This window comes from Ranitomeya imitator, chromosome 6 (assembly GCF_032444005.1).
Source record: "Ranitomeya imitator isolate aRanImi1 chromosome 6, aRanImi1.pri, whole genome shotgun sequence".
Classification (NCBI taxonomy): domain Eukaryota; kingdom Metazoa; phylum Chordata; class Amphibia; order Anura; family Dendrobatidae; genus Ranitomeya; species Ranitomeya imitator.
This window is the reverse complement of record NC_091287.1, coordinates 525,060,297-525,085,845: the sequence shown is the minus strand read 5'-3', so window position 1 is coordinate 525,085,845 and position 25,549 is coordinate 525,060,297. Positions and strand designations below refer to the sequence as shown.

At 41.2% G+C, this 25,549-nt stretch overlaps 1 protein-coding gene across 4 annotated transcripts in view; it reads right to left on the bottom strand.

Annotated features, from left to right (window-relative positions):
• Positions 1–25,549, bottom strand: part of COL14A1 (collagen type XIV alpha 1 chain) — a 230,554-nt gene that overhangs the window by 150,304 nt on the left and 54,701 nt on the right. For 3 of the 4 annotated variants that reach the window (XM_069731833.1, XM_069731832.1, XM_069731834.1), the window contains one exon: positions 7,059–7,175. The exons of the other annotated variant lie outside the window; for it this stretch is intronic. In XM_069731833.1, coding sequence (XP_069587934.1) covers positions 7,059–7,175 — 117 coding nt within the window. The remainder of the gene's footprint in view (positions 1–7,058; positions 7,176–25,549) is intronic. 4 annotated transcript variants of the gene reach the window in all.

The following is a 25,549-nucleotide window of genomic DNA, read 5'->3' as shown; positions in this document are numbered from 1 at the left end:
CTTTAAGCCTGTGACTGTCACTGGTATGAATCACCCGTTTTTGTGTCTATGGATATGAAGATGGACTTTGGATTTATGTGCTTTTAACGAATATTGAATAAAAGGTATTTTTTATGGACATCACCCGCGCTGGACTTCTGCTTTTTCTTCAAACTACTTGCTGCACTGCATGATCCGTGCGCTGGGCCTGAGAGGAGCAGAGCTGATCTTCGTTGCTTTTTCTTTCCAGTATTATAGTAGTTATATTCTTGTACATAGGGGCAGTATTTTAGTAGTTATATTCTTGTAGATAGGAGCAGTATTATAGTAGTTATATTCTTGTACATAGGGGCAGTATTATAGTAGTTATATTTTTGTAGATAGGGGCAGTATTATAGTAGTTATATTCTTGTACATAGGGGCAGTATTATAGTAGTTATATTCTTGTACATAGGAGCAGTATTATAGTAGTTATATTCTTGTAGATAGGGGCAGTATTATAGTAGTTATATTCTTGTACATAGGGGCAGTATTATAGTAGTTATATTCTTGTACATAGGGGCAGTATTATAGTAGTTATATTCTTGTACATAGGGGCAGTATTATAGTAGTTATATTCTTGTATATAGGAGCAGTATTATAGTAGTTATATTCTTGTACATAGGAGCAGTATTATAGTAGTTATATTCTTGTAGATAGGGGCAGTATTATAGTAGTTATATTCTTGTACATAGGGGCAGTATTATAGTAGTTATATTCTTGTACATAGGAGCAGTATTATAGTAGTTATATTCTTGTAGATAGGGGCAGTATTATAGTAGTTATATTCTTGTACATAGGAGCAGTATTATAGTAGTTATATTCTTGTACATAGGAGCAGTATTATAGTAGTTATATTCTTGTACATAGGCACAGTATTATAGTACTTATATTCTTGTATATAGGAGCAGTATTATAGTAGTTATATTCTTGTACATAGGCACAGTATTATAGTAGTTATATTCTTGTACATAGGGGCAGTATTATAGTAGTTATATTCTTGTATATAGGGGCAGTATTATAGTAGTTATATTCTTGTACATAGGGGCAGTATAGTTATATTCTTGTACATAGCCGTGGTATTATAGCAGTTATATACTTGAACATATGAGCAGTATTATAGTAGTTATACACTTGAACATATGAGCAGTATTATAGTGGTTATATTTTTGTGCATAGAAGACATAATTATGTTTAGAATATTTCAATAAAGTTTTCATGTCTGATGTTTTTAATGCATCTAGCCATTTTTCGTCTCTCAGTGGAATTTCTGAGTGGGTTTTAGTACCTAGCACCTTGGGTAGTGGCAATCTATGTGAGGGATTTAGACTGAAGGCCAAGCAGAGAAAATTATTTTTTTCCTGCCAACCACCCAACCTTCTGCTGTAGTTTTTGCTTACACTTGGTTATCTCCATTTACAATCGTACTTCTGCAATAATCTGTTTTTTTCTGTCCGATGGCAGCAAGTAAAATGGTCTTTAAAATAGGAAATGGTTACGGACATCTACATAATGATTTCCTTTCTGCCCACAGACTGACATTGTGTGCATTCAGAACTCCGCATTCTGTTCTGCTTTGTGATCGCAGTATAGAAGTTCTGACGTCTCCTCGGATGCTTTGTGTTCGGAGTGAATGATGACAGTGAATATTGTGACCGGACAGGAATAAACTGGTGGATTGTTCCCATTATATGTCAGCTGCCTATGAAATGAGACAAGACTATTTGGGAACAATCTGTTATTGTGTCTCAGACACCAAAGATGATTTCACAGACACAGATCCATCTGATAACAGAAAATAAAGAATATGGGAAGTGTAGAAATGTACAGATCTTCTAGATCATTTGTCATCAGTCAGACCAATATCGGAACTTGGGATCGTTTGGGTAAATTGCCTTATTTCATTGGCATAATTAATTGATGTTGGATCATCCAGACTGAGGAATGTTCTGTCCCCAGATAAGTCTGCACAAGAACAATGCCGGAATACGTAGGATGTGAAGTCAGATGGTCCTTGTGTAAATGTTGTCATCTTTCAGTTTTTCGTTAGTTTTTTAAAAAATTTAATTGGAATTAATGATAGAGATAGTTAGATAGACATAGATAGATAGATACATAGATACATAGATAGATGATAGATAGATAATATATAGATAGATAAATAATAGATAGATAGATAGATAATAGATAGATAGATAGATAGATAGATAATAGATAGATAGATAATAGATAGATAATATATAGATAGATAATAGATAGATAGATAGATGATAGATAGATAATAGATAGATAATAGATAGATAATAGATAGATAGATAATAGATAGATAGATAGATGATAGATAGATAGATGATAGATAGATAGATAATAGATAGATAGATAATAGATAGATAGATGATAGATAGATGATAGATAGATGATAGATAGATAGATAGATAGATAGATGATAGATAGATAATAGATAGGTGATAGATAGATAGATAATAGATAGATAGATGATAGATAATAGATAGGTGATAGATAGATGATAGATAGATAGATAATAGATAGGTAATAGATAGATAGATAGATAGATAATAGATAGATAGATAGATAGATGATAGATAGATAGATAGATAGATGATAGATAGATAGATAGATAGATAGATAGATAGATAGATAGATAGATAGATAGATAATAGATAGGTGATAGATAGATAGATAATAGATAGATAGATAGATAGATAATAGATAGGTGATAGATAGATAGATAGATAGATAGATAGATAGATGATAGATAGATAGATAGATAGATAGATAGGTAATAGATAGATAGATAGGTAATAGATAGATAATAGATAGATAATAGATAGATAGATAATAGATAGATAGATAATAGATAGATAGATAGATAATAGATAGATAGATGATAGATAGATGATAGATAGATAGATAGATAGATGATAGATAGATAGATAGATAATAGATAGGTGATAGATAGATAGATAATAGATAGATAGATAGATGATAGATAGATAATAGGTGATAGATAGATAGATAGATAGATAGATAGATAGATAGATAGATAGATAGATGATAGATAGATAGATAGATAATAGATAGGTAATAGATAGATAGATAATAGATAGATAATATATATATAATAGATAGATAGGTAATAGATAGATGATAGATAGATAATAGATATATAATAGATGATAGATAATAGATATATAATAGATGATAGATAATAGATATATAATAGATGATAGATAGATGATAGATAGATAGATAGATAATAGATAGATGATAGATAGATAAATAGATGATAGATATATAGATGATAGATAGATAGATAATAGATAGATGATTGATAATAGATAATAGATAGATAGATAGATAAATGGATATCAGATTGATAGATTGATAATAGATATATATCATATAGATAGAAACAGATAGATTGATAATAGATAGATATCAGATAGATGATAGATAAATAGATAGATATATACGGTAGATAGATACTGTAGACTGATAAAAGATAGTTAATAGATAGGAATGAGTATTTGATACACTGCCGATTTTGCAAGTTTTCCCACCTACAAAGAATGGAGAGGCCTGTAATTATTATCGTAGGTACACTTCAACAGTGAGAGACAGAATCTAAAAATAAAATCCAGAAAATCACATTGTATGATTTTTAAATAATTAAATTGCATTTTATTGCATTTAATAAGTATTTGAAACAAAAGAAAAACAGAATTTAATATTTTAGAGAAATGCAAGAGCACAATAGGGTCTTCTACATCTTGGGTCGATATTTATAAGTAGAACCGCTCACTTTGTTTGGTTGTGTGAGACATAACACTTCTAAAACCTAAATTAAACAGGAGGATAGAAAGTATTTTAGCGCTCTCTTTGGCCCACTCCTCCATACAGATCTCCAGATATTTCAGGTTTCAGAGGGCAACATTGAGTTTCTGCTCCCTCCAAAGATTTTCTATTGGGTTCAGGTCTGGAGACTGGCTAGGACACTCCAGGACCTTGAAATGCTTCTTACGGAGCCACTCCTTAGTTACCCTGGTTGTGTGTTTGGTTCATTGTCATGGTGGAAGACCCAGCCATGACCCATCTTCAATGCTCTTACTGAGGGAAGAACGTAGTTGGCCAAAATCTTGCAATACATGACTCCATCCATCCTCCCTTCAATGCGATGCAGTCATACTTTCTCCTTTGCAGAAAAGCACCCCTAAAGTATGATGTTTCCCCCACCATGTTTCACGGTTGGCACGGTGTTCTTGGGGTTGTACTCATCCTTTTTCCTCCAAACACAGTGAGTCAAGATGACACTAAAAAGTTCTATTTTGGTCTCATCTGACCACTTGACCTTCTTGCATGCCTCTTTTGGATTATCCACATGGTCACTGGCAAACTTCAAAAGGGCCTGGACATGTTCTGGTGTGAGCAGAGACCTTGCATGCCCTGCATGATTTGAATCCATGATGGTATATTGTATTTCTAACTGTAATGTTTGAGACTGTAGTTCTTGGCTGATTCCTGACCTTTCTCAGAATCATTCTTACCCCTCAAGGTGATATATCTTGCATGGAGCTAGTGACTGATGAAGATTGACAGTCATTTTGTGTTTCTTCCATTTTCTATTAATTGTGCCAACAGTTCTTAACTTCTCACCAAGCTGCTTGCCTATTGTCCTGTACCCCATCCCACCCTTAATCAGGTGTAAGCAGGTTGTGGGATGCAGTGACAGACGAGAGGGGTCAAGGAAACGAAACTTGTGGTACTTCCTTCTCTCCTTCTTGGCCGCTCAGGCTCCGGGCCGCGTCCCCAGACACGGAGTCCACTAGTTTAACAGCAGGCGGGTAAGAGACCTACCTCGCCTGGTGAACCCCTTTGTGTAATGTCCAGTGTTTCCACATCTAAAGCAAATTGAGGATTCCTCGGCTCGAGGCTGCCCCATTTCCAAGTGAGACCCGGGGTTAGTTCTGCCTCTAGGTGGGATTGGTCTCCCCAGGGGAGCTCTCCTTAAGCTGGAACACTCTTCACGCAGATCCTGAATTTCTCTCCGGATTTCTCCAACCCAGCCCAGTTCAATTTCAGGCGAGACAAGCACCTCCCCGCTCTGGACCTTCCCCGTCGAGGCTGCCATCCCCTGCTCCTGCTCGCGCGAGCGCCTCTGCCCCGATCTCTAAGAAGGACATTCGTGGGTTGGCTTGCAAGCGCTCTCGCAGGGCCTGTTTAAGCAACGCATCCCTGAGGCCTGCCACTACCACATCGGAGGGCCCCACACCCACATCGTCATGTTTAGCGATAGCAGCATGAATTTCCTTCAGCGCGTTCATATATTGGGTAACAGATTCCCCCTTCCTTTGGACACGACCAAACAAGCGCATGCGCAATTCACCGAGATCCATGGGGTCCCCGTTCATCTCTTCCAATATTTGTAGAACTTTAGTGAACGTGTTCTGCTCATGCGGGGGTTGCAACATAACAGAGCATCTGGCTTCCGCATCTAGGGCTATCACTGCAATTTCTGCCTGCATAGCGGGGGTCATGGGGTGCATACTTACCATGCCTTTAACCGCTCGGTTCAGTCCCATAACAATAAGTTGCTCCCTGTGAACTTCGGGACGTTACTGAGCATGGCCCCCAGTGGCAAGCTGGCACTTAGGGCACCCCCGACCGCTTGGTCTGCCGCCTCTGTGTTGGTGGACTGCATCCTGCCGTTACGCCAAATGTAAGCAGGTTGCGGGATGCAGTGACAGACAGGAAGCAGAGCAAGGGTTAACAAACTAAACAGGTTTAATTAAACAGGGGGTTAACTCCTCGCACTGAGGTAAAGGGTTAAACAGTGCAATAGTAAACAATGTGCACGGTAAATGAGCAAGAAAACAAGGTAATGGCAATTCTCTTTAATTCATTTATCGCGTCAAGGGCTTCCCAGTCCACAACAGAAGATTTGCAGGCAGTGGCGCCAACAACGGCTGGCGTGATGCTGTTCCGGTAATGTCCTGGAACCAACTGTCTGCCTTCTGGCGGCAGCGGGCGATGACCGGTTTTACCCGCTGAGCCACTAGTCCATGATCTGATACAACTGAAGCGACCACTGCAGCTGAAGCTCCGATATCAAGTGGGGACAACGGTGCTCTGGCTGGCAGTGGGGATCAAAGCGCCAAGTCCTGCAGGTGGGCCCGGCTCCTCTGTACTAGCGCTGCTTGATGAATTCCCCGACGCGCTGCACTTCCCTCGTCGGCAATCATGCTGGGAGTCACTAGCAGTTCTGCTCGCAGCCCATCTCGGAGTTGCCGTACGCGATGCGGAGCGCGCTGCCCACCCTGCTGCTCTCTGCCCGGTGGCGGGAGACTGAGCCTAACTTTGCGCGCTTTTGCTTTTACCTCAACTCTCCCCCCCGGGTCAAGAGGTTGGTCCTTCACACTATTCTTTCCCCCGGGCAGCAGAAGAGACAGGCTCAACAGGTCCGGACCCGGCTCAGTACAGGTACCCGTCGCCTAGTTCTCCACCTTTCACAGGTCTACAATTTTGTCCCTGATGTTGACAACTCTTGGGTCTTGGCCATGGTGGAGAGATTGGAGTGTGATTGAGTGTGTGAACAGTGTCTTTTATACAGGTAATGAGTTTAAACAGGTGGAATTAATACAGGTAATGAGTGCAGAGTAGGAGGCTTCTTAAAGAAAATTAACAGGTCTGTGAGAGCCAGAATTCTTACTGGTTGGTCGGTGACCAAATACTTATTTCATGCAATAATATGCTAATTAATTATGTAAAAATCCTACAATGTCATTTTCTGTATTTTTTTTAAGATTCTGTATCTCGTAGTTGAAGTGTACCTACAATAAAAATTACAGACCTCTCCAATTTTTGTAGGTGGGAAAACTTGCAAAATCGGCAGTGTATCAAATACTTATTTGATGGATAGATCTGAGATAGATGATAGATAAGTAGAAAATATAGATATACTGTATAGATGACTAGTTGTTCCTGTTCATAGCACCGTTTCCTCGTATTACACTAGGATTTACCTGATTTTGGGGTCACCAGGAGCTTATAGCCTTTAATTTTATCTTTGGAGGCCTTCCATGATATCTGTACACTATCCTGCGCTATTACATGGAACCTTAATTTTGTCGGTTGGGTCACTGCAAAAGTAGAAAGAAACAAAAGTTAATAAACCAGACGTAGACGATCTTCTATAGAAACACCACCGGTTACTATCTGGAAACCAACATGGATGACATCCCGCATGACATACCACTGACAATTCCCCTAAATTAGGACAAGACAATTCATGTTAGAGGTTAGGACATTAGTCAACGAGAAAACACAGACGGAAGAGGTTTTTTCCATTTTTGATGAAAAATATTTAAAGCCTTTCAATTATAGAGAGGTTTCAGACACATTTACAAATGTTATCTGGGAATATTCAGCTAAATGATTTTAGATATTTGTCTATCATTTGGTCATTTTGTGTGGATAATATAAATATATATTTTAATTCAATAAATTTGTAGGAAATAAACTAATTTCTTAAAGTTTAAATTAAAAAAGTGAGTACTGACTTTAGAAGGTCAGAATTTTTATTTTTTTCAGAGAGTGGTTGTGTCTCGTATTACTTCAATAGCTGGTCATACACATTAGATAGCGGTCAGCTGATTCTTCGGCTGGCACCTACCTCTCCCGACTCCCCCAATACAATGGACGCTCGGCTCAGCTGAGCGTGCTTGTGTTCTCTATCAGAGATCCACTATCGACTCCTCTGACAACGGAGACAGAACACAAGCATTGGGCAATTGAATTCCAACTGGCTGACGTCCCCTTAGACAATCTGTCGGGGACAGTTTGGAGGCCCCCATATGCCTTAGATCAGTGTTCCCCAAGTCCGGTCCTCAAGAGCCACCAACAGGTCATGTTTTCAGGATTTCCTTACTATTGCACAGGTGATGGAATTATCACCTGTGCAATACTAAGGAAATCCTGAAAACATGACCTGTTGGTGGCTCTTGAGGACCGGACTTGGGGAACACTGCCTTAGATGGACGGCCTTATGAGGCCTTCAGCTTGGTTTGGGGTCTTCAGCCTCATTCGATTGAGCAACATTATCACATACAACCTGTGGTATCACATACAATCTGTGGACAAGAGCAAGGATGGCTGTAGATTTCACATAGTTCTTGGTCGAAGTCTCATTCAACCAAGAACTATTCCTCTTGACTTACATGCACGCTCAGCTTGGGTGAGAGTACATGTGTTCTAAATGGGGTGAGGGGAGTAAGCTGCTCTGCTGCCAGGTACCTGATGCTTATCTTCCCCCAAAAAGGTTGTTTGTTGTAATCCAAGTGCCCGATTTGCCTCTCCATCGGGGTAGTCAGGAGGCACCCATATACATTAGATGTGTCAACCAGTCCTACTGAATTGGTAGAATTTGGCAGACATTAATATGTATGACCAGCTTAAATGGGTTGTCTGGTGAAAAGAAGTTCTCACTTATCCACAGGATGGGTGACAATTTATAGACTGGTAGGGGTCCTAATAGATCTGCACCGATCACCAGAGCAGGACACTTATCACTGTAAGGTCAGGTGCAGACGAGCATATTTGATGTCAAAGTACGACCCGACAAAACACCGGATCACACTCGGACAAATGTTATTCTATGGGGCCATGCACATGTCCAATATTTTCCTCGGAGAAACTGTGCAAGGAAAAAATCACAGCATGCCCGAGTTTGGTCCGATGTTCAGATCGCACTCAGCCATGCAAGTCACTGATGGAAAACATCAGATTGCACTGTGATGACATCGGAGGGCAGCCCAATTGGAAATTCTTTTCTCTGTCTTCTCCTCATCCGAGAGATTCGGATCTCACTGTGATCAGAGTTTGATCAGAGTGTCATTTGAATAATCGTCCCGTTTCTCTCAGATGCTTTCGAGTCCTTGGAATGGAGGGCCGTGGTATGCTCGACCACCGCCTCATTTCTTCTCCATAGGACTTCCAGGATGTCACCGTAGAGAATAAATGAAGAACCGATTTCGCATACTCTCTGTCCTCCATTCTAGCAATGATAAATGTGTTCTGTTCTGGAGATCGGTGGGATCCCAGCAGTCAGACCCCCACCAATCTATACGCTGTCACCTTTCCAATGGCTAGGAGATAACTAAAGGTACCGTCACATTAAGCGATGCTGCAGCGGTATAGGCAACGATGCCGGTCGCTGCGTCGCTGTTTCGTCGCTGTGATGTCGCTGGAGAGCTGTCACACAGACAGCTGTCCAGCGACCAACGATCCCGAAGTCCCCGGTAACCAGGGTAAACATCGGGTTACTAAGCGCAGGGCCGCGCTTAGTAACCCGATGTTTACCCTGGTTACCATTGTAAATGTAAAAAACCCCAAACACTACATACTTACATTCCGGTGTCTGTCCCCTCGTCGTCAGCTTCCCTCACTGACTGTGAGCGCCGGCCGGTCGTAAAGCAGAGCGGTGACGTCACCGCTGTGCTTTACGGCCGGCCGGCGCTCACAGTCAGTGCGGGAAGCTGACGGCGAGGGACGCGACAGACACCGGAATGTGAGTATGTAGTGTTTTTTTTTTTTTTTTACATTTACACTGGTAACCAGGGTAAACATCGGGTTACTAAGCGCGGCCCTGCGCTTAGTAACCCGATGTTTACCCTGGTTACCACTGAAGACATCGCTGAATTGGCGTCAGACACGCCGATTCAGCGATGTCTGCGGGAGATCCAGCGACAAAATAAAGTTCTGGACTTTCTGCTCCGACCAACGATGTCACAGCAGGATCCAGATCGCTGCTGCGTGTCAAACACAACGATATCGCTATCCAGGACGCTGCAACGTCATGGATCGCTAGCGATATCGTTCTTAAGTTGTTCAGTGTGAAGGTACCTTTAGTGTTATTCTTTAACTGCCCACATGGTGCCCTTCCGCCACGTGCTAGGTGCCAGCATGCATCGTGCACACCCGGCAGGTTTCATGCAAGTTTTCAAGGAAAAGGTGAGCGATACCTGGGCCTTGTAGCAACGTTTATAAGGTTTCCCCCTCCCCCTGACATTTTACCTCCTCAAACTCTTTTATAACCCTTGGGCCAATTCTTCATTTTATTGAATGCATCTACTCCCAAGAGCGGGGAAACCGCCACGGAGCCAACAGTAAAGGGGATGGGGCCAATCTGGACTACGCCCAGTCTCTCCAAGGGTCCCATGGTTTCAAGCACCTGGAGGTGGGGCAATAACTGGGCTCCTGTTACAGACCCTCATACTAGTAGAACATACGTCACCTTCATGGTGAGCCGTTACCGATTCATACTTTATTTTAACCCTTTATCTGCTGCCATGTGTCTCAAATAAGAATCCACTAGGTGCAATGTTTAATGGGCGAGTGACTTCTTTTTGGAAGTTGTAGATTTCGGGCAAGATGAGGCAGGAATTTGGAGCTGAAGCTCAGGTGAGCCGTGCGCTTCCTTCCTAGCATTTAATGCATTCAGATACGCAGAACGCTGGCGGGAATATTCCATTATTAGTAGCTCCGAGGCGACATATCTATCGCACGTTCTATGTTAATGAACCTACATACTTTCCATTCTCCATCTGCAAGATCAAACAAATGTATGGACACACTGCTCGCACTATCTAGTAAGAATTCTAAATGGAAAAATGGCAAAAATTTTCAATGTAAAACCTTCCATATCATTCTGGATTTTATTTAATTTAAATAACTGCATAATTATACAATTAATTATTTCTTAATTCAGTCAGAATTTTATTGTAAAGTTAAAGGGAACCTGTCACCTGAATTTGGCGGGACAGGTTTGCGGTCATATGGGCGGGGTTTTCGGGTGTTTGATTCACCCTTTCCTTACCCGCTGGCTGCATGCTGGCCGCAATATTGGGTTGAAGTTCATGCTGTGTCCTCCGAAGTACATGCCTGCGCAAGGCGCAAGATTGCCTTGCGCAGGCGTGTACTTCGGAGGACACAGTATGAACTTTAACCCAATATTGCGGCCAGCATGCAGCCAGCGGGTAAGGAAAGGGTGAATCAAACACCCGAAAACCCCGCCCATATGACCGCAAACCTGTCCCGCCAAATTCAGGTGACAGGTTCCCTTCAAAGGGATTTTCTGGATTTATAATATTGCGTGATGGTAACGTAGTTTGTAGGGCTGAAAAGACAGTTCAGTCTCTTTTACTGCAATGTTGACCCCCAAAAAGGCTTCCAGGCCATTTGGATAGGTCGAAAATATCAACCTATCAGCTGAGAGAAGGAACCATGGAGCTCCAGCAGAGACTGTGAGTCACAGCGCTCTGTATGTGATAGTGGCCGTGAATGGTATTGCAGCTTAGCCCCATTCTGAGCTGCAGTACCAAAAACAGCCACTAGCAGTAAGGCATGTTAAAAACGGAAAGCACACCGACTGAACACGGGGGGGCATCCATTTGCTTTCCATGATCTTCACGGACCCTTGCACTTGTGTGGGCGCATTCAGACATTTGGTTTTCACATACGCTTTTCCCTTGTTTTTCATGGATATTACACTATGTCGCTTACACCAGGGGTCCCCAACTCCAGTCCTCAAGGCCCACCAACATGTCATGTTTTCAGGATTTCCTTAGTCTTGCCCAGGTAATAATTGCATCACCTGTGCAATGGAAAGGAAATCCTGAAAACATGACCTGTTGGTGGGCCTTGAGGACTGGAGTTGGGGACCCCTGGCTTACACCATGCAGGACATTGCAGTAGCCATGGTTAGGACCACTCATATAGTAACAGTTAGTTGTTAGTGGTCGTATCCATGGATACCTAAGCTACCGCAATGCTCTGCATGGTGTAAGCGACATAGCGAATCAGAAGAACTATACTACATTTCTAATTAGACGTAACTGCTAATATTATTACACCTACTACATATTGGGATGGGATCTTGGAGATGAGAATAGTCCTTTAATATAAGTCAATGGCTAGCGTTCCAAAGACAATCGGGAGTCTTTATCAGTGTCTTGGCAGCATTTTTGTAATTTTTCCATTATTGAATGTAGATTTAAAAACAAAAACATAAAACTAAAAAAAAATCTGGAAAAATTCTCAAAAATAAGTTGGCTGAAAAAATTGTCAAGAAAGTGCTCAGAAAACTACCCCAAAAAAATGCTAAACATGACTTTTATCATCAGAAATAAGATGTGTACAGTTGTCACTCGTACCGGAGAATTCCACTTACATTTTAATTCTGTATCCAGATTTTTTTTATATGATTTACGAAGTACGTTAACGAAAAAAAAAATTTTTTTGTTCTTCCAGAAACAGTGCCCCCCCCCCTTGTCTAAGTGTTGTATGTGCTATTAAAACCTTAGCCCCTTTAATAGGGGTCTTTGCAATGACTTACCCAATAACTACCCTATTGCTGTAGCGCCACTTCTCCGGTGATTCCTGCCGATCCTGTAATCATCAATTATTCACATGACCACCGCAGCCAATCACTTGCCCTTGTGGTCATGTGTGCATGTACACCATGTGACTTCCGAGGCCTCTGATTGGCTTCAGCAGTCACCTGAATAATCGATTGGACGTCATCACTGGTGGACAGGTTGGGACTACCAGAGCTGGAATGGTGGGAATTAAAGGGGTAAGTAATAGATTTTTCTTTATTTGATAACATTACATACCCTTTCAAGCTAATTAGCCCGAGCTGCAATACCAGACACAACCTCTAGTCAAAGGAGGTGCTGTTTCTGAAAACAGACTTTCTTTTAATGTAATGCAACTAACTTCTAGTTGCTTTTGTCATAGTGTTTAAATATCATGAAATTTTAATCTACATATCAACAATCATCTAAACCATTATATATATATATAAAATTCTACATATAACAATAAACTAAACAACAATAATAACAAGGAAATAACCATCACCACGAAGAACAAAAAAGTTGCCCAATACCCTTCACAGACGACACCATCCCACCGTCTAAACAAGGAAACATGTATTTTGCCAACACTTTATATACTGTGCTACCGTAGAGTTTCGAGACTACAGTATATGTGCCAACAGCGTCACAACACTAGTGTATCGAATCAACCAGAAAAATATGAAAAATTATAAGTAGATGAAAAAAGGAACAAAACTACAATTTTTTTCCATTTATATTCAATTATGTTTATCAACAATTTATATATAAAATATATACATTTTTACTATTTTAGATTTCTCTTTCCACAACTAGTTATGTGAATTGGCACAGACACAAAAAAAAAAAAAACACGAAAAAAAAACCAAAAAAACAAACAAACTAAGACATAAATCTACACAAAAAATAAAACTGGGATTACTCTGTTGTCACCAACCTGTTCAGATTGTCTTTTTATTATGTCAGTGGGCACCTAGTGGGATAAAGCTAATTTCTTATGGTTAAAAAAAAAAAAGGTTATAAAAACGAATAAATGATAAATAAAAAAATAAATATTTAAAGTTATTAATTTTTCATTTAATAATACAATTAATAGGAAATAAATAAATGGGATAAAAACGCTCTTCCCAACTGTTGAAAATAAAGCAAACGCAACATTCAGATCATCGGATAAGATTAATAGATTCGTTGAAAAATAGTGATCAGTCCGCGGCGGGATCCCGTCAGCATTTTAGACGTTTTAGGACATTTCACTTTGAAGTAAAAACAAAGGTATTTTCACATCATGTCCCAACTTGAAGACCAGTTGTCCAGATGGCTCCTACTTTCTTGTGGGAAGTAAAGTGCAAATAAAAGAATATAAAGAGCATAGAAATAACTAAAAAAGCATGTAAAACACCTAGAATGAAACAAGCCGGTTTCACAAATATTAGTACACTCAATGTGACAAATAGCTTTTATCCATCGCCTGTTTAAGAAAAAGGTTTTTAAATTACATTTTTATTTTATTCCAACAAGGTGTATGGAAAAATATATGGATCCAAGATAAGATAGCACAATTAAAAAGTAAAAAAAATGTTGAATTGGCGCAATAAAAAGGACACACACACAAAAATATGTGTATATGTAGGTACAGTATATACATGAAATAGACTTCATTTTTAGAATATAAAAACATCTTTCAAGTTTTCTTCTCGAGGTTATTAAAAAGAGCTTTTCGTGTCAGTTCGCGGGTAAAACAAGATTGATGGCCTTTACAGCTGCTGCCTGACACTGAGCAATATGCTTATCGCATGCTTAAATCTACAAAGATGCTTTAGATTAAAAAATAAATAAATGAAAGTTTGTGTTTCTCGGCATTTCTTACAGAAATAATTCAAAGAAAACTGTTGCTAATGACAATGTGGATAAAAATTGTACCAAAGGTATCGGTGACAAAAGTATCTTAGAGGCAGACCCATCAATGCCATAAGAGACGTATAGCCATGAACTCATAAGTGATAGAACTAAGGCTAGGTTCCCATTGCTGTTAATGGGACCGCGCTAACGGACAGCGTTGCACGGTGAAATTAACGCCGTGCAACGCGTCCGTTAGCGCGCCCATTAACAGCAATGGGGACGCGCATCACTAGCGCGTGCCATTTTCGGCACACGCTAGCGATGTGCCGGCGTTTTGTGGCGCACCGCGGTCCGTTCCCCGCTCTCGCAGATCTGCGAGTAACGCGACCCCTTTATATCACATTGCGTTAGCGCAATCCGCTAGCGCTAGGCGCTAAACGGATTGCACTAACGCAATCTGAACCTAGCCTAATAGAGAAATGTACTATTTACATAGATAGATATATAGATAATAGATAGATAATAGATAGATAATAGATAGATAATAGATAGATAATAGATAGATGATAGATAATAGATAGATGATAGATAGATAGATAGATAGATAATAGATAGATAATAGATAGATAATAGATAGATGATAGATAATAGATAGATAGATAAATAGATAATAGATAGATAGATAATAGATAGATGATAGATAATAGATAGATAGATGTGGGATAGATAGATAGATAGATAATAGATGATAAATAATAGATAGATAATAGATAGATAGATAGATAGATGATAAATAATAGATAGATAATAGATAGATAGATAGATAGATAGATAGATAGATAGATAGATAGATGATAAATAATAGATAGATAATCGATAGATAGATAGATAGATGATAGATAGATGATAGATAATAGATAGATATATTTTTATGATAGATAATAGATGATGGTTAGATAATAGATGATATATAAATAATAGATAGATAATATATATATAGATAATAAATAGATAGATAATAGATAGATAATAGACGAGATTCCTGTGGAAGTTTTGCGAACTTGCTGTAGTAGGTGAGTTTGAATAAGTTGCGATCTCTGCAGAAGATTGTATCGGTCGGAGCCCACAGGGCCTCAGGTGCGGCTGACATCACAAAGGATTATCATAGCCTGTATAAATGCAGCCATTTTGCGGTCAATCTGGATAGTGAGGGGACGTCACAGCTCACAGTTTAGAGAAAAAGATCAGGAGGGAAAGCCATAAAATCCTGAATAAACATTACTGACAGTGTGTGACAGTGCTGCAGTGATGGACAGTTACCAACCATTCACCCACAGCCATAGATGCTATGAGGTTGTTAAGGCTGTTTGTATCGTAGAGCTGAAATGAGCTGGACATCTTCTGCCTTCTGTGCCGCACTCATCATTTCACGGCAATTAGAGTATTTGCAATTTACATAAAATCTAATATTAAAAAATAAAATCAGTACAGCTGGTAAATTCTAATTTTAAAAGAATTGCTGATCGCTAATATATAGATACAGAGATAGATTGATGTGTACGGGCAGTATTAGACAGGTGGACAATCGGGGAAACAAGCTTTTCTGGGTACAATGGTTCTCTATTATCAGGCCAGGAGTCATCCAGTGAATGATGAAAACGCTCGTCGTCGAGAGCAATGATCTGTAAGCAGCTTAGTTGAAATCATCGCAGTCGGCAGCACGTCGTCCTGTGTAAATGGCTGATGTGCTGCCAATAACATGGTATTTTCTACGCACAGAACGATCCTATTAACGATTGTTCTGTGCACATAGAATGAGTGGTGACGATTAATTGTGTGGCGTTTGGCCGACCGCACGTGAAGCATCTTTAGTCTCTTCCATCTGAACCTGCAGAAAGTAGAACACGGAGGAAATGGAAGAGCGTAAAATCCGACTACAGAAATACTACAAACAGGGTCTGTTTGTAGTCTGTAGCCATAGCAACACATAATAATAATTAAAACAAGATAATATAGAGCATATATATTATTTTGTTTTAGTAAGTGCATAATACAACATTTTTGTATACGAGCCTCCTGTGTGGCAGGATATAAAAGAATGTCAGATAATAAAACCTCAGTCATCCACGTGACGATGGCATGCTTCCTCATCCCCCCCTCCCGGAGAAAGTAATCACTTAATTTACCTTTATCTGCCTTTAATCTCGCTGATGAAACCTGTCTGTGCGGGAATTACCAGTCAGTGCCAAGATCCACATGATTTATCACTTGTAATAAGATGTCAGGACTCCTGGTGATGTTCACTCACCTCAAAGCACCGAATGTAAAAATTGGATTTTTGGCAAATTTTTGTACCTTCAGCATCATATTTTGCAAGTTATCGGAGCCGCACATTACCGCTTCTTCTGTTAATTGTGGTTTTTATTCCTCTACATATACTATATGAAATAAAACTCCATACAGAGGACCGTACATTGACTTATTTATCCTGTGTGGATTCTGACATGTCTTCTAGCAATTCTCATCCAGAGCTGTATTCACAATTCTGCTGCCTCCTAATTACACATCTGTCAACAATTCCTTTGGGATCGAGATCTATTCAGTATATTCAGCTGGTTTGCACTATGGGCTGGATAAGTAAATACATGAAAACTATACACATAGTTGCCAACATTTCTGAAGATGTTGAAAGGGGACCTGTTGCCAGTTGAAGAATTATCAGTTTTTGGCTCTTATTTTATTCCCGTTGCTTTCTTGACTTTGTTTTTTCCAATCCACCATGTGGTTCCACAGATATAGGCTTTTTCTATTTGACGCAATTTTTTAAATACTGTCTTTACAAGTGGGTGTGGCAGGGTAATTATGCAAATCAGCCTAAAGACACGCCCCAGAGGATCAAGTGAGACACGCCCTCTTAGAAAAGACTTAAAAAAATTAGCTCTAAATAAAAAGACCCCATATCTCTTGAAACGTATGAGATAATATAATGGGAGATGTTTATGCCCTATGTGCCCATATGTAGCCAGTCAGTAGGAACGGTGTGAACTGCAGTCATCCAGGGTCTTGATAGCACATCACCATAAACTATTCAGACTTATACACTGAGAAATTGACATCTTTGACAAAAGGTAAAAATGGACAAATGTCCAGGAATGCAGTGTAGTAGTTTCCATCATTGAGAATAGGATTACTAATAATGTTAGATAAGTTGACGTTTGACAGCTGGGACCCCCATAGGTTACTAAAATGGAGAATTCTCTTCCCCCATTATGGCTGGCCGCTATCGAGAGAATAATATATAGAAACAAGGAGAAAAGAGAAGACAAAACAGAATATGTGTTACGCCTTAAATTCCTTAAATTACCCCCATTTTGTTCTGATTACAGCTTTATACTCCCCCCTTGGAATTCTCTCACGCAGCTTCATTAGATCGTCACCCGGAATGGCTCCCAACGGTCCTGAAGGTTCCCAGAGGTGCTGAGCACTTGTTGGCTGCTTTACCTTCACTCAGCCTCCAACTCATCCAAAACATCTCATTTCGGATGAGGTCAGTAGATTGTGGAGGCCATGTCCCAACCAGATGAGATGGCATGTCATTGCAGAAGGTTGTTACCCCCCGCACCATGCTTCATGGGCACCACACAAGTGAAAACCGCCAGGCTCTCCTTTTCTGCATCTCACAGAGCCATGGCAATCTGTGCCAATAATCACGTCATCAGGCCACAGTATAGATTTCCATTGATCTAATGCCCAGTCTTTGTGTTGCTTGGGTCAAACAAGTCTCTTCTTGTTTGCGGTCTTCAGTAGTGGCTTCTTTGCATCAATTTGAGCATAAATGACTCAATCTCATCTGAACAGTTGTTATCGACAATTTGCTCCTCCAAGATGGCGCCACCAGCACCTGCGCAGTAGCAGCTCTTGGCGATCTCCGAGAGCTGCTACTGCGCAGGCGTGGGCGGCGCCATCTTGGAGGAGGATTTTTTTTTTCTTCTCCAGCAAGATGGTGCCGCCAGCACCTGCGCAATTGTAACTATCGGATCTCTATAAACACCGATAGCTGGTACTGCGCAGGCACGGCGGGCGCCATTTTCAAATTTGATTTTTTTTTACACTTGCTCAATATCCTCAAGAACACGTATTAACTGGACATTTATTATGCGATTAAGTTGCAGCGCAGGGGCCATGGCTACTGCAGCGCCCCAGAGTCCTGGTCGTTGCAGTAATGTCGCTCTGCCACTAAGGGGAGTGATGTTATGTCTGATTGCACTAAAGGAGTTCACCTGACCAGGTATCACAGTCACACATTACACTTCACACTCCGGCCACCAGGGGGAGCAAAATGCACTATGTATTAGGCCACTCCTCACACTCTGGTAAAACTGGGGGTTGGATAGGAAGTTAGGGAGAACGCAGCCTGGGAGAGTTCCAGGGAGGACCTGTCAGGGGTGGGTTCCTGGCAGGTACCTAGCAGAAAGGACAGAACGTGATGGAGCCGCGCCTGCGCTACCCTGCGGCGGCATCCTAAGGAAGGACACGAAGCGAAGTATATTGTGGAGAAGTGAGAAACGAGATCATAGCACAAGGAGATAGAACCAGTAGGAGTCGTGCCCCGAGATCGGCAACATCCTACTGAGGCGCGTAGCCGGTGGCTGGAACGCCGAGGAAGTAACAGACTCCAAGCATTACTTCAAACAGCGGCAGGACAGTTGATTACAGGTTGGCTGTCTACCTTAAATCACCTAAGCAGACATAGGGGGCAAGCGTGGAGAGGGGTGTCTCTAGGGTCCCAGAATAGCTCCGAGCCTACCCGTCATACGGGTGCGTCCTATCCAGATATACTTGGGAGACGGAGAAGAGAAAGAACTGATACGAGAGTTGTGAGGACTATCCCGTGGTGCTCAGCAGGGAAGGACTACAACACACAGGTGCTAGTTGGTAGGCAATGATTTCCACCTGCAAAGAGAACTCTGGATGTGCCTTCGGACCGGCCGGACTCAGCCAGCCCTGTTAACAGTGCTCTGGATTGCGGATCCCGAAGTCTTCAGTAAAAAGGTAAAGAGACTGCAACCCTGTGTCCTCGTTATTAACTGTGCCTCACATCATCGCCACCTACACTACTGGGAAGCCCTGGGGACATACCTCACCTGTGGGAAGGTATACCATCTAGCTGACATCACATCACCCCAGTGGGCCCCAAGCAGCGTCGGTCACCCTGACCGAATACCACAGGTGGCGTCATGAAACCTTGACAAACTTGCATCACCTTTCATTGGACGCCCCTTAGCAGGGTCACGGACCGGGTCCAGCCACCGTGACAACCCTAGAACCGAGTCAGAGGGGACCGGTACCGAGTACCCCGCGGTCCTGTGTCTGGGGGCGCTCCACTAGCACCTGCCTGCAGAAGGGTTTTTTGTTTTTTTCTTCAGTATGTACAGATATTCATTATGCAAACTAGGGAGCAGGGCAGTGAGGCATCAGTGACCTGTCAGCAGTCTGCATTATGAATACCTAATCAGAGCACCACATAAAGACCCCCCACAGGCCGCCCCGAAGCATGGACATATAACTAGCACAAAACTGAAAATAACGATTAAAAAACAACCACAAGACGGATTTCAACAACCAAGGTATCATTTTAATCATTATAACGGCACTGACCTGACACTTTCTGTAGGTCACTGTGCACAATACTGCTGACAGGTTCCCTTTAAGTAGAGACATACCTGTGAATGTATTTTAATGCACACTTAAAACACACTGCTTCTTTGTGTAGCATCAAGCGAAAGTCTCAAGAAATCAGCCAAGATATCAGGAAGAGAATTGTGGACTTGCACAAGTCTGGCTCATCCTTGGGTACAATTTCAAGATACTTGAAGGTGTTTCGTTCTTCTGTACAAACAATTATTTGCAAGTACAAACAAGATGGGAATGTCCAGCCATCATACCGCTCAGGAAGGAGACGGGTTCTGTGTCCCAGGGATGAACGTGCTTTGGTATGACAAATGCATATCAACCCAAGGACAAAATCAAAAGACCTTGTGAAGACAATGACAGGAGTTGGTAAGATTGTGTCAATAACCACAGTGAAATGAGCCCTGTATTAACATGAGCTGAAAGGCCACTCTGCCAGGAAGAAGCCATTACTCCAAAAGAAACATGAAAAACCAGATTAATGTTTGCAAATGCACAAAGGAACAAAGAACTTATTTTTTGAAGACATGTCTTGTGGTCTGATGAAACTAAAATTGAAGTTTTTGGGCATAGTGACCATCGTTACCTTTGGAGGAAAAAGGGAGAAGCTTGGAAGCCTAAGAACACCATCTCAACTGTGAAACACTGGGGAGACAGCATCATGTTGTGGGGTTGCTTTTCTGCAGTACGGACTTGTGCACTTTACAAAATAGATGGCATCATGAGAAAAGAAGATTATGTGGCAATACTGAAGCAACATCTCAACACATCAGCCAGGAAGGTAAAGCTTGGGCGTAAATGGGTCTTCCAAATGTACAATGACCCGAAGCATACTGCCAAAATGGTAACAAAGTGAAAGTTCTGGAGTGGCCATCACAAAGCCCCGATCTCAATCCTATTGAAAATTTATGAACAAAGCTGAAAAGGCTGGTGTGAGCAAGGCGACCTACAAACCTGGATCAGTTACATCAGTTTTGTCAGGAGGAATGGGCCCATATTCCGACCAACTATTGTGAGAAGCTTGTGGAAGGAGATCCCAAACGTTTGACCCAAGTCATTCAGTTTAAGGGCAATGGTACCAAATACTAATGAAATGGATGGAAACTTTTGACTTTTCAGTAAGTAATAAAAATGCCTTACAACATTCTCTGCCTCTCATTATTCTGGCATTTGGCAAATATTAATAATTATGGTAATCCTAACTGACCTAAACGGGAAAGGTTTATTCTAATTTCATGTCAGATATTGAGAAAAACATGCAGATATAGTGTACGGAAACTTCTGGTTTCAACTGTTTATATATACTGTATATATATTGATATACTGTCTGCAGAAAACTCCCACCGTGTTCTATACATTCTATATATTTTACCCCTGGCTAAGACTAAATAAGACCTCACCCAAGAAAAATATTACTTGTACCTTGCCTGCAGTTCCTTGTTTTTTTTAACAAGGCAATAAACTGTTCCTTTTGAACATTCTTGGATTGGCTTCGGGATTGAGGCGTGTAGAAACCTGTCAGATTTCCACCCACCAACACTAGTATACAGGGTTCCTTATTTGCATATTTACTGTTTCTAATTATTATACTCCTGCTGGAAAAAAATACAATAAATTGACATTACTGGTAGAATGAGGGTCAATCTATGATTATGAGCTCCGTAAATCATCAGGATCCCAAAGAGTGTATTTTTGGGGGGCATTTATTCCAACCTACTGACAAATGAAATGAAATCATCTGTCACCTACTCATAGGCCCTGTAGCAAACTGATCTTGGCCGGGACATTACTCCAATATAAAATCGGTATGTGTTATAAGCATCTAATGATCCCAGTAGCAGTCAGGCTTGGAAATGAATGTGAGCATTGAGAACTATTTCGCCTTGTTCCAAAAACTCAAAAACTTGTTGATCCAACATACTGTGGGCCATAAACGTGTCATAATATTGAAAATTCACGAGCGAGAAAAGTTGTTCGAGTTACTGATCTTTATTGGACAGGAATAAGGAAGTGAAAAAGTAGGGGTGAGGAGTCTGGAGATAGGCAAAGGGATCAACACAGATGTCCGGGCCTCCTCCATCTCTGCGTCTTCACGGGAAGTCCATGCTTTCCTGATAATATATATTCTTAGGACTTAAGACCAGAAGACACAAATGTCAGGCTTACACGTTACGTTTAGGGGCCCCAGACTGGTTCAGAGTACCTTTGCAGCTCTAGGAGTCCTCCTGGTTCAAGGCCAACCATGGACAAGATCTGCACAAAGTTTGTATGTCCCCCCTGTTTAGACTGATGGGAATAATTGGTGATAGTAAAGATAACAGCCATAATATGTATGGCCACCTTAAAGGGGGTTTCCACTATCAGATCTGTACTTTACTTACTTTTCTCATGTTTAGAGCCAATGTCGGACTGGGGTGCTAAGGGTCCACCAGTAACCAACTCCAGGGCCCCACTTTTCAGCTATCAAATTTATATAACACTGAACTGGGCATATTGATAAATGAATAATATACTGCCATTATCTGTACATTGTGATTCAAGTATATTGTGCCAAGTATTGCTCATTTAAGAGGGTAGTGGGCTACACAGGGGCCCACCGGAGGATTCTCCTGCTCTCCTGTGGGCCAGTCCAAGCCTGTTTAGAGCTGAATCTCAATCTCTGTCGCTGTTTCCAATGCGCTTCATCTGCAACGCTCTTAGTGGGTTGTAACGTAAGCTGCGCAAAGCTGCCAAGCTCATAGATTGTTCTCACCACTGCAGACAATAACAGAAGTTGGGAGTAGCGGCGGAGACTTGGTGCCGAACACCAGAACGGTGAGTAAAGCCCATTCGTTTGCTTTCAAACAAAACTGGAAATCCCCTTTAACAAACAGACAGTGACATTCTGTTTATCAGTAAAGCTGGCAAAAAGAATTGGTATAGATCAGCCAAGGTTGAGTATGGTGCCAGCATCCACAAAATGGTGAGTGGATTAAAACTTTCTGTTTATTGGTAAACTTAAAAACAAGGAAACTCTAAAATCAGGATGAAAAATGAGGATGGAGAGACACCTGTAGAAGCGTCAGCTAGACGCAAAACGACCGTAATCCATGTTCCTCTCCACACCCCTCTACCTTGTTGCACCTATGTTCATTAGAAAAAAGGCTCGGTGAAAGAATGATACTCAATGATAGAGCTCTGAGTGCAGAAATCCTAACTCCACAAGATAGAACTTTAACCAATATGTCATCCTGATATAGAAACAGGGATGTGGAGTCGGTAAGTCAAACATCCAACTCTGACTCCTCAATTTCCATGACTACCTATAGCGCAGGCGCCCCTGGACGCTTCCTCCTTCCCCCGACAGGGACGCCGACTTAACCCTGCTGTTGTCTTCGGTCTGGGGAGACCTATTTTGAACTTTGGTATTTTTGGGGGTGTTCAAGATGCGGTTCTGAAACTTGTGGTTGATTGACTTAAATGAGGATGGGTTGGTCAGCCACGGGTTTCAGAGCCGCATCTTGAATATTTTAAAGAATATTGAAGTTCAAGGTCGGTCGTTTTTGACCGAAGACAACAGCAGGGTTTTAATCACCGCCGCGGTCTCCGTCCCCTCCGCAAGTCAGGGACAAAATCAGAGAACAGGGATGTGGTCATGTGAATGACAAGATCAGTAACAGGAAACAAACAATCTGAGCAGGAGCTGAGTAATAAAACTGTGAACCAGGTAAGTATGACTAATAACTGGCTGCTAGAAACAAAATGCTAGGGATTAAAAAAGGAGAATCCCTGATGAGGGTTAATCACATCTGGTCTGATTAGCAAAACACAGTAGGGGCAATAAGTTTCCTCATCGACCTTGGCATGTGCTTAGGCTTTCTGGCTGCTGATGCCAACCCTGTTGAGGTTCCCTAAGAGGACAAACATTTAAAGGATCCTCCATTGTAAAAAGATTTGGGATCATTGGTATTAATGGTGAAGACCACAAGTTGGGTGACGTGTGCTACATATTAATCCATGCTACCGTGAGTCCAATCCTACATTTTCCAGGGGTTCCTCCATGATAAAAAATATTTGGCATCCTTCTTATATGTCATAAATACATGAAGGTGACTCTGACCTTCAGCTTGAGCACTCTCGGATGAGCATTCATGTGTTTTGACAACCTAATCAGCCTCAAAACAAAATGATCAGGCAACAAAATTCCATCTAGCCATTCCATCTTTCACCGAAAAGAGTCATAAGGCTCCAGTAGACATTACATGGCCGCCGGCCAAATCAATGGGTTCATTCGAGTTCTATCCAAAGTTTACGAAGGGGCTTTAGAAGAATAAACCAAGACCATTAAAATAAAACTTGTAAAGTACTTCTAGGCTTAGAGGGTCATCAATATTGGACAGGTGGGATCCCGACAGGCGCTGCGCTCCTGACTGATCAGCTGCTATTAGTGCCAGTGTCGGCCGGATGTACAGAGAGGCTTTAGAAGAATAAACCAAGACCATTAAAAAAAAAAAAAAAAAAGACGGCAGAAAAAAAGTTTGAATAAACAATTAGGTTATTGCCACAATGAGACTGAACTAAAGATCATTGTGGAAAATCTCTACGAAACCCTTCAAAAACAGGAAACTCCTTCAGGCTTGACCCATCTTGACCCATTGTTGGCCATCCAAATATTTTGTAGGCATAATGACATTTTTCTCAAACCAAATCACGATTGTGGGAAGATTGAAATGTGTTTTGAACAAAAAAAAAAAAAAATCATCTTCTGGGAAAGCCACTTTACACTGGGGCATCCACAACTCGTAATAAAGCCTAGCGGATTTATATAAAGACAATGTGGGCGTATCAGTTATGTAAAAAAATGCATTTAAAGGGGTTCTCTTGCCTAGAAAATCCATATTTAATATACGCCTGAATTAATCGCGGGCGGTCTCCAGGTGAGGAGCCTCATCATTTGAGGATAGCGGAAAGGTGTTACAAGGGGGATCTCGCTCTCTCTGGAGGACCGGTTCTGTCCTGCCTTGTATTACACCACATTACCCCATTTATCGGAATGGACACTGTGCAATACTTGTCCAAAGGGAGGCACTCCTTGAAAGGGGGCGAAAACAAAGTTGTATTCCTGCACTTGCAAAGTACTTCTAGGCTTAAAGGGTCATCAATATCGGACAGGTGGGATCCCGACAGGCGCTGCGCTCCTGACTGATCAGCTGCTATCAGTGCCAGTGCCGGCCGGATGTACAGAGTTGACGGTACTGAATATCTCTGTATATTGTGTAGAGAACTATTACTCCGCTCCTATTCAACAGTATAAGACCTCAGTAGCAGTATGTTCCTTCTTTTCTCTCTAAACACTGAAGGAAGCAGTTTCCCTGCCTCTATCTCAGAAAAAAAAGCCCCAACAATAATAATAATATACAAAGAAAAATAATAATAATTCTCCTCTTCAGACTTTTTATTTCCCTGCATGCATACCAGTTCTGAAAATTCAGCCAACTTTTCAGAATAAGTGCCATGCGTAAGGAACAACATTATTTTTGACCATTATATAATTTGTATCTTGAATTTTTCACTAATTTTCCCCTCTGCAC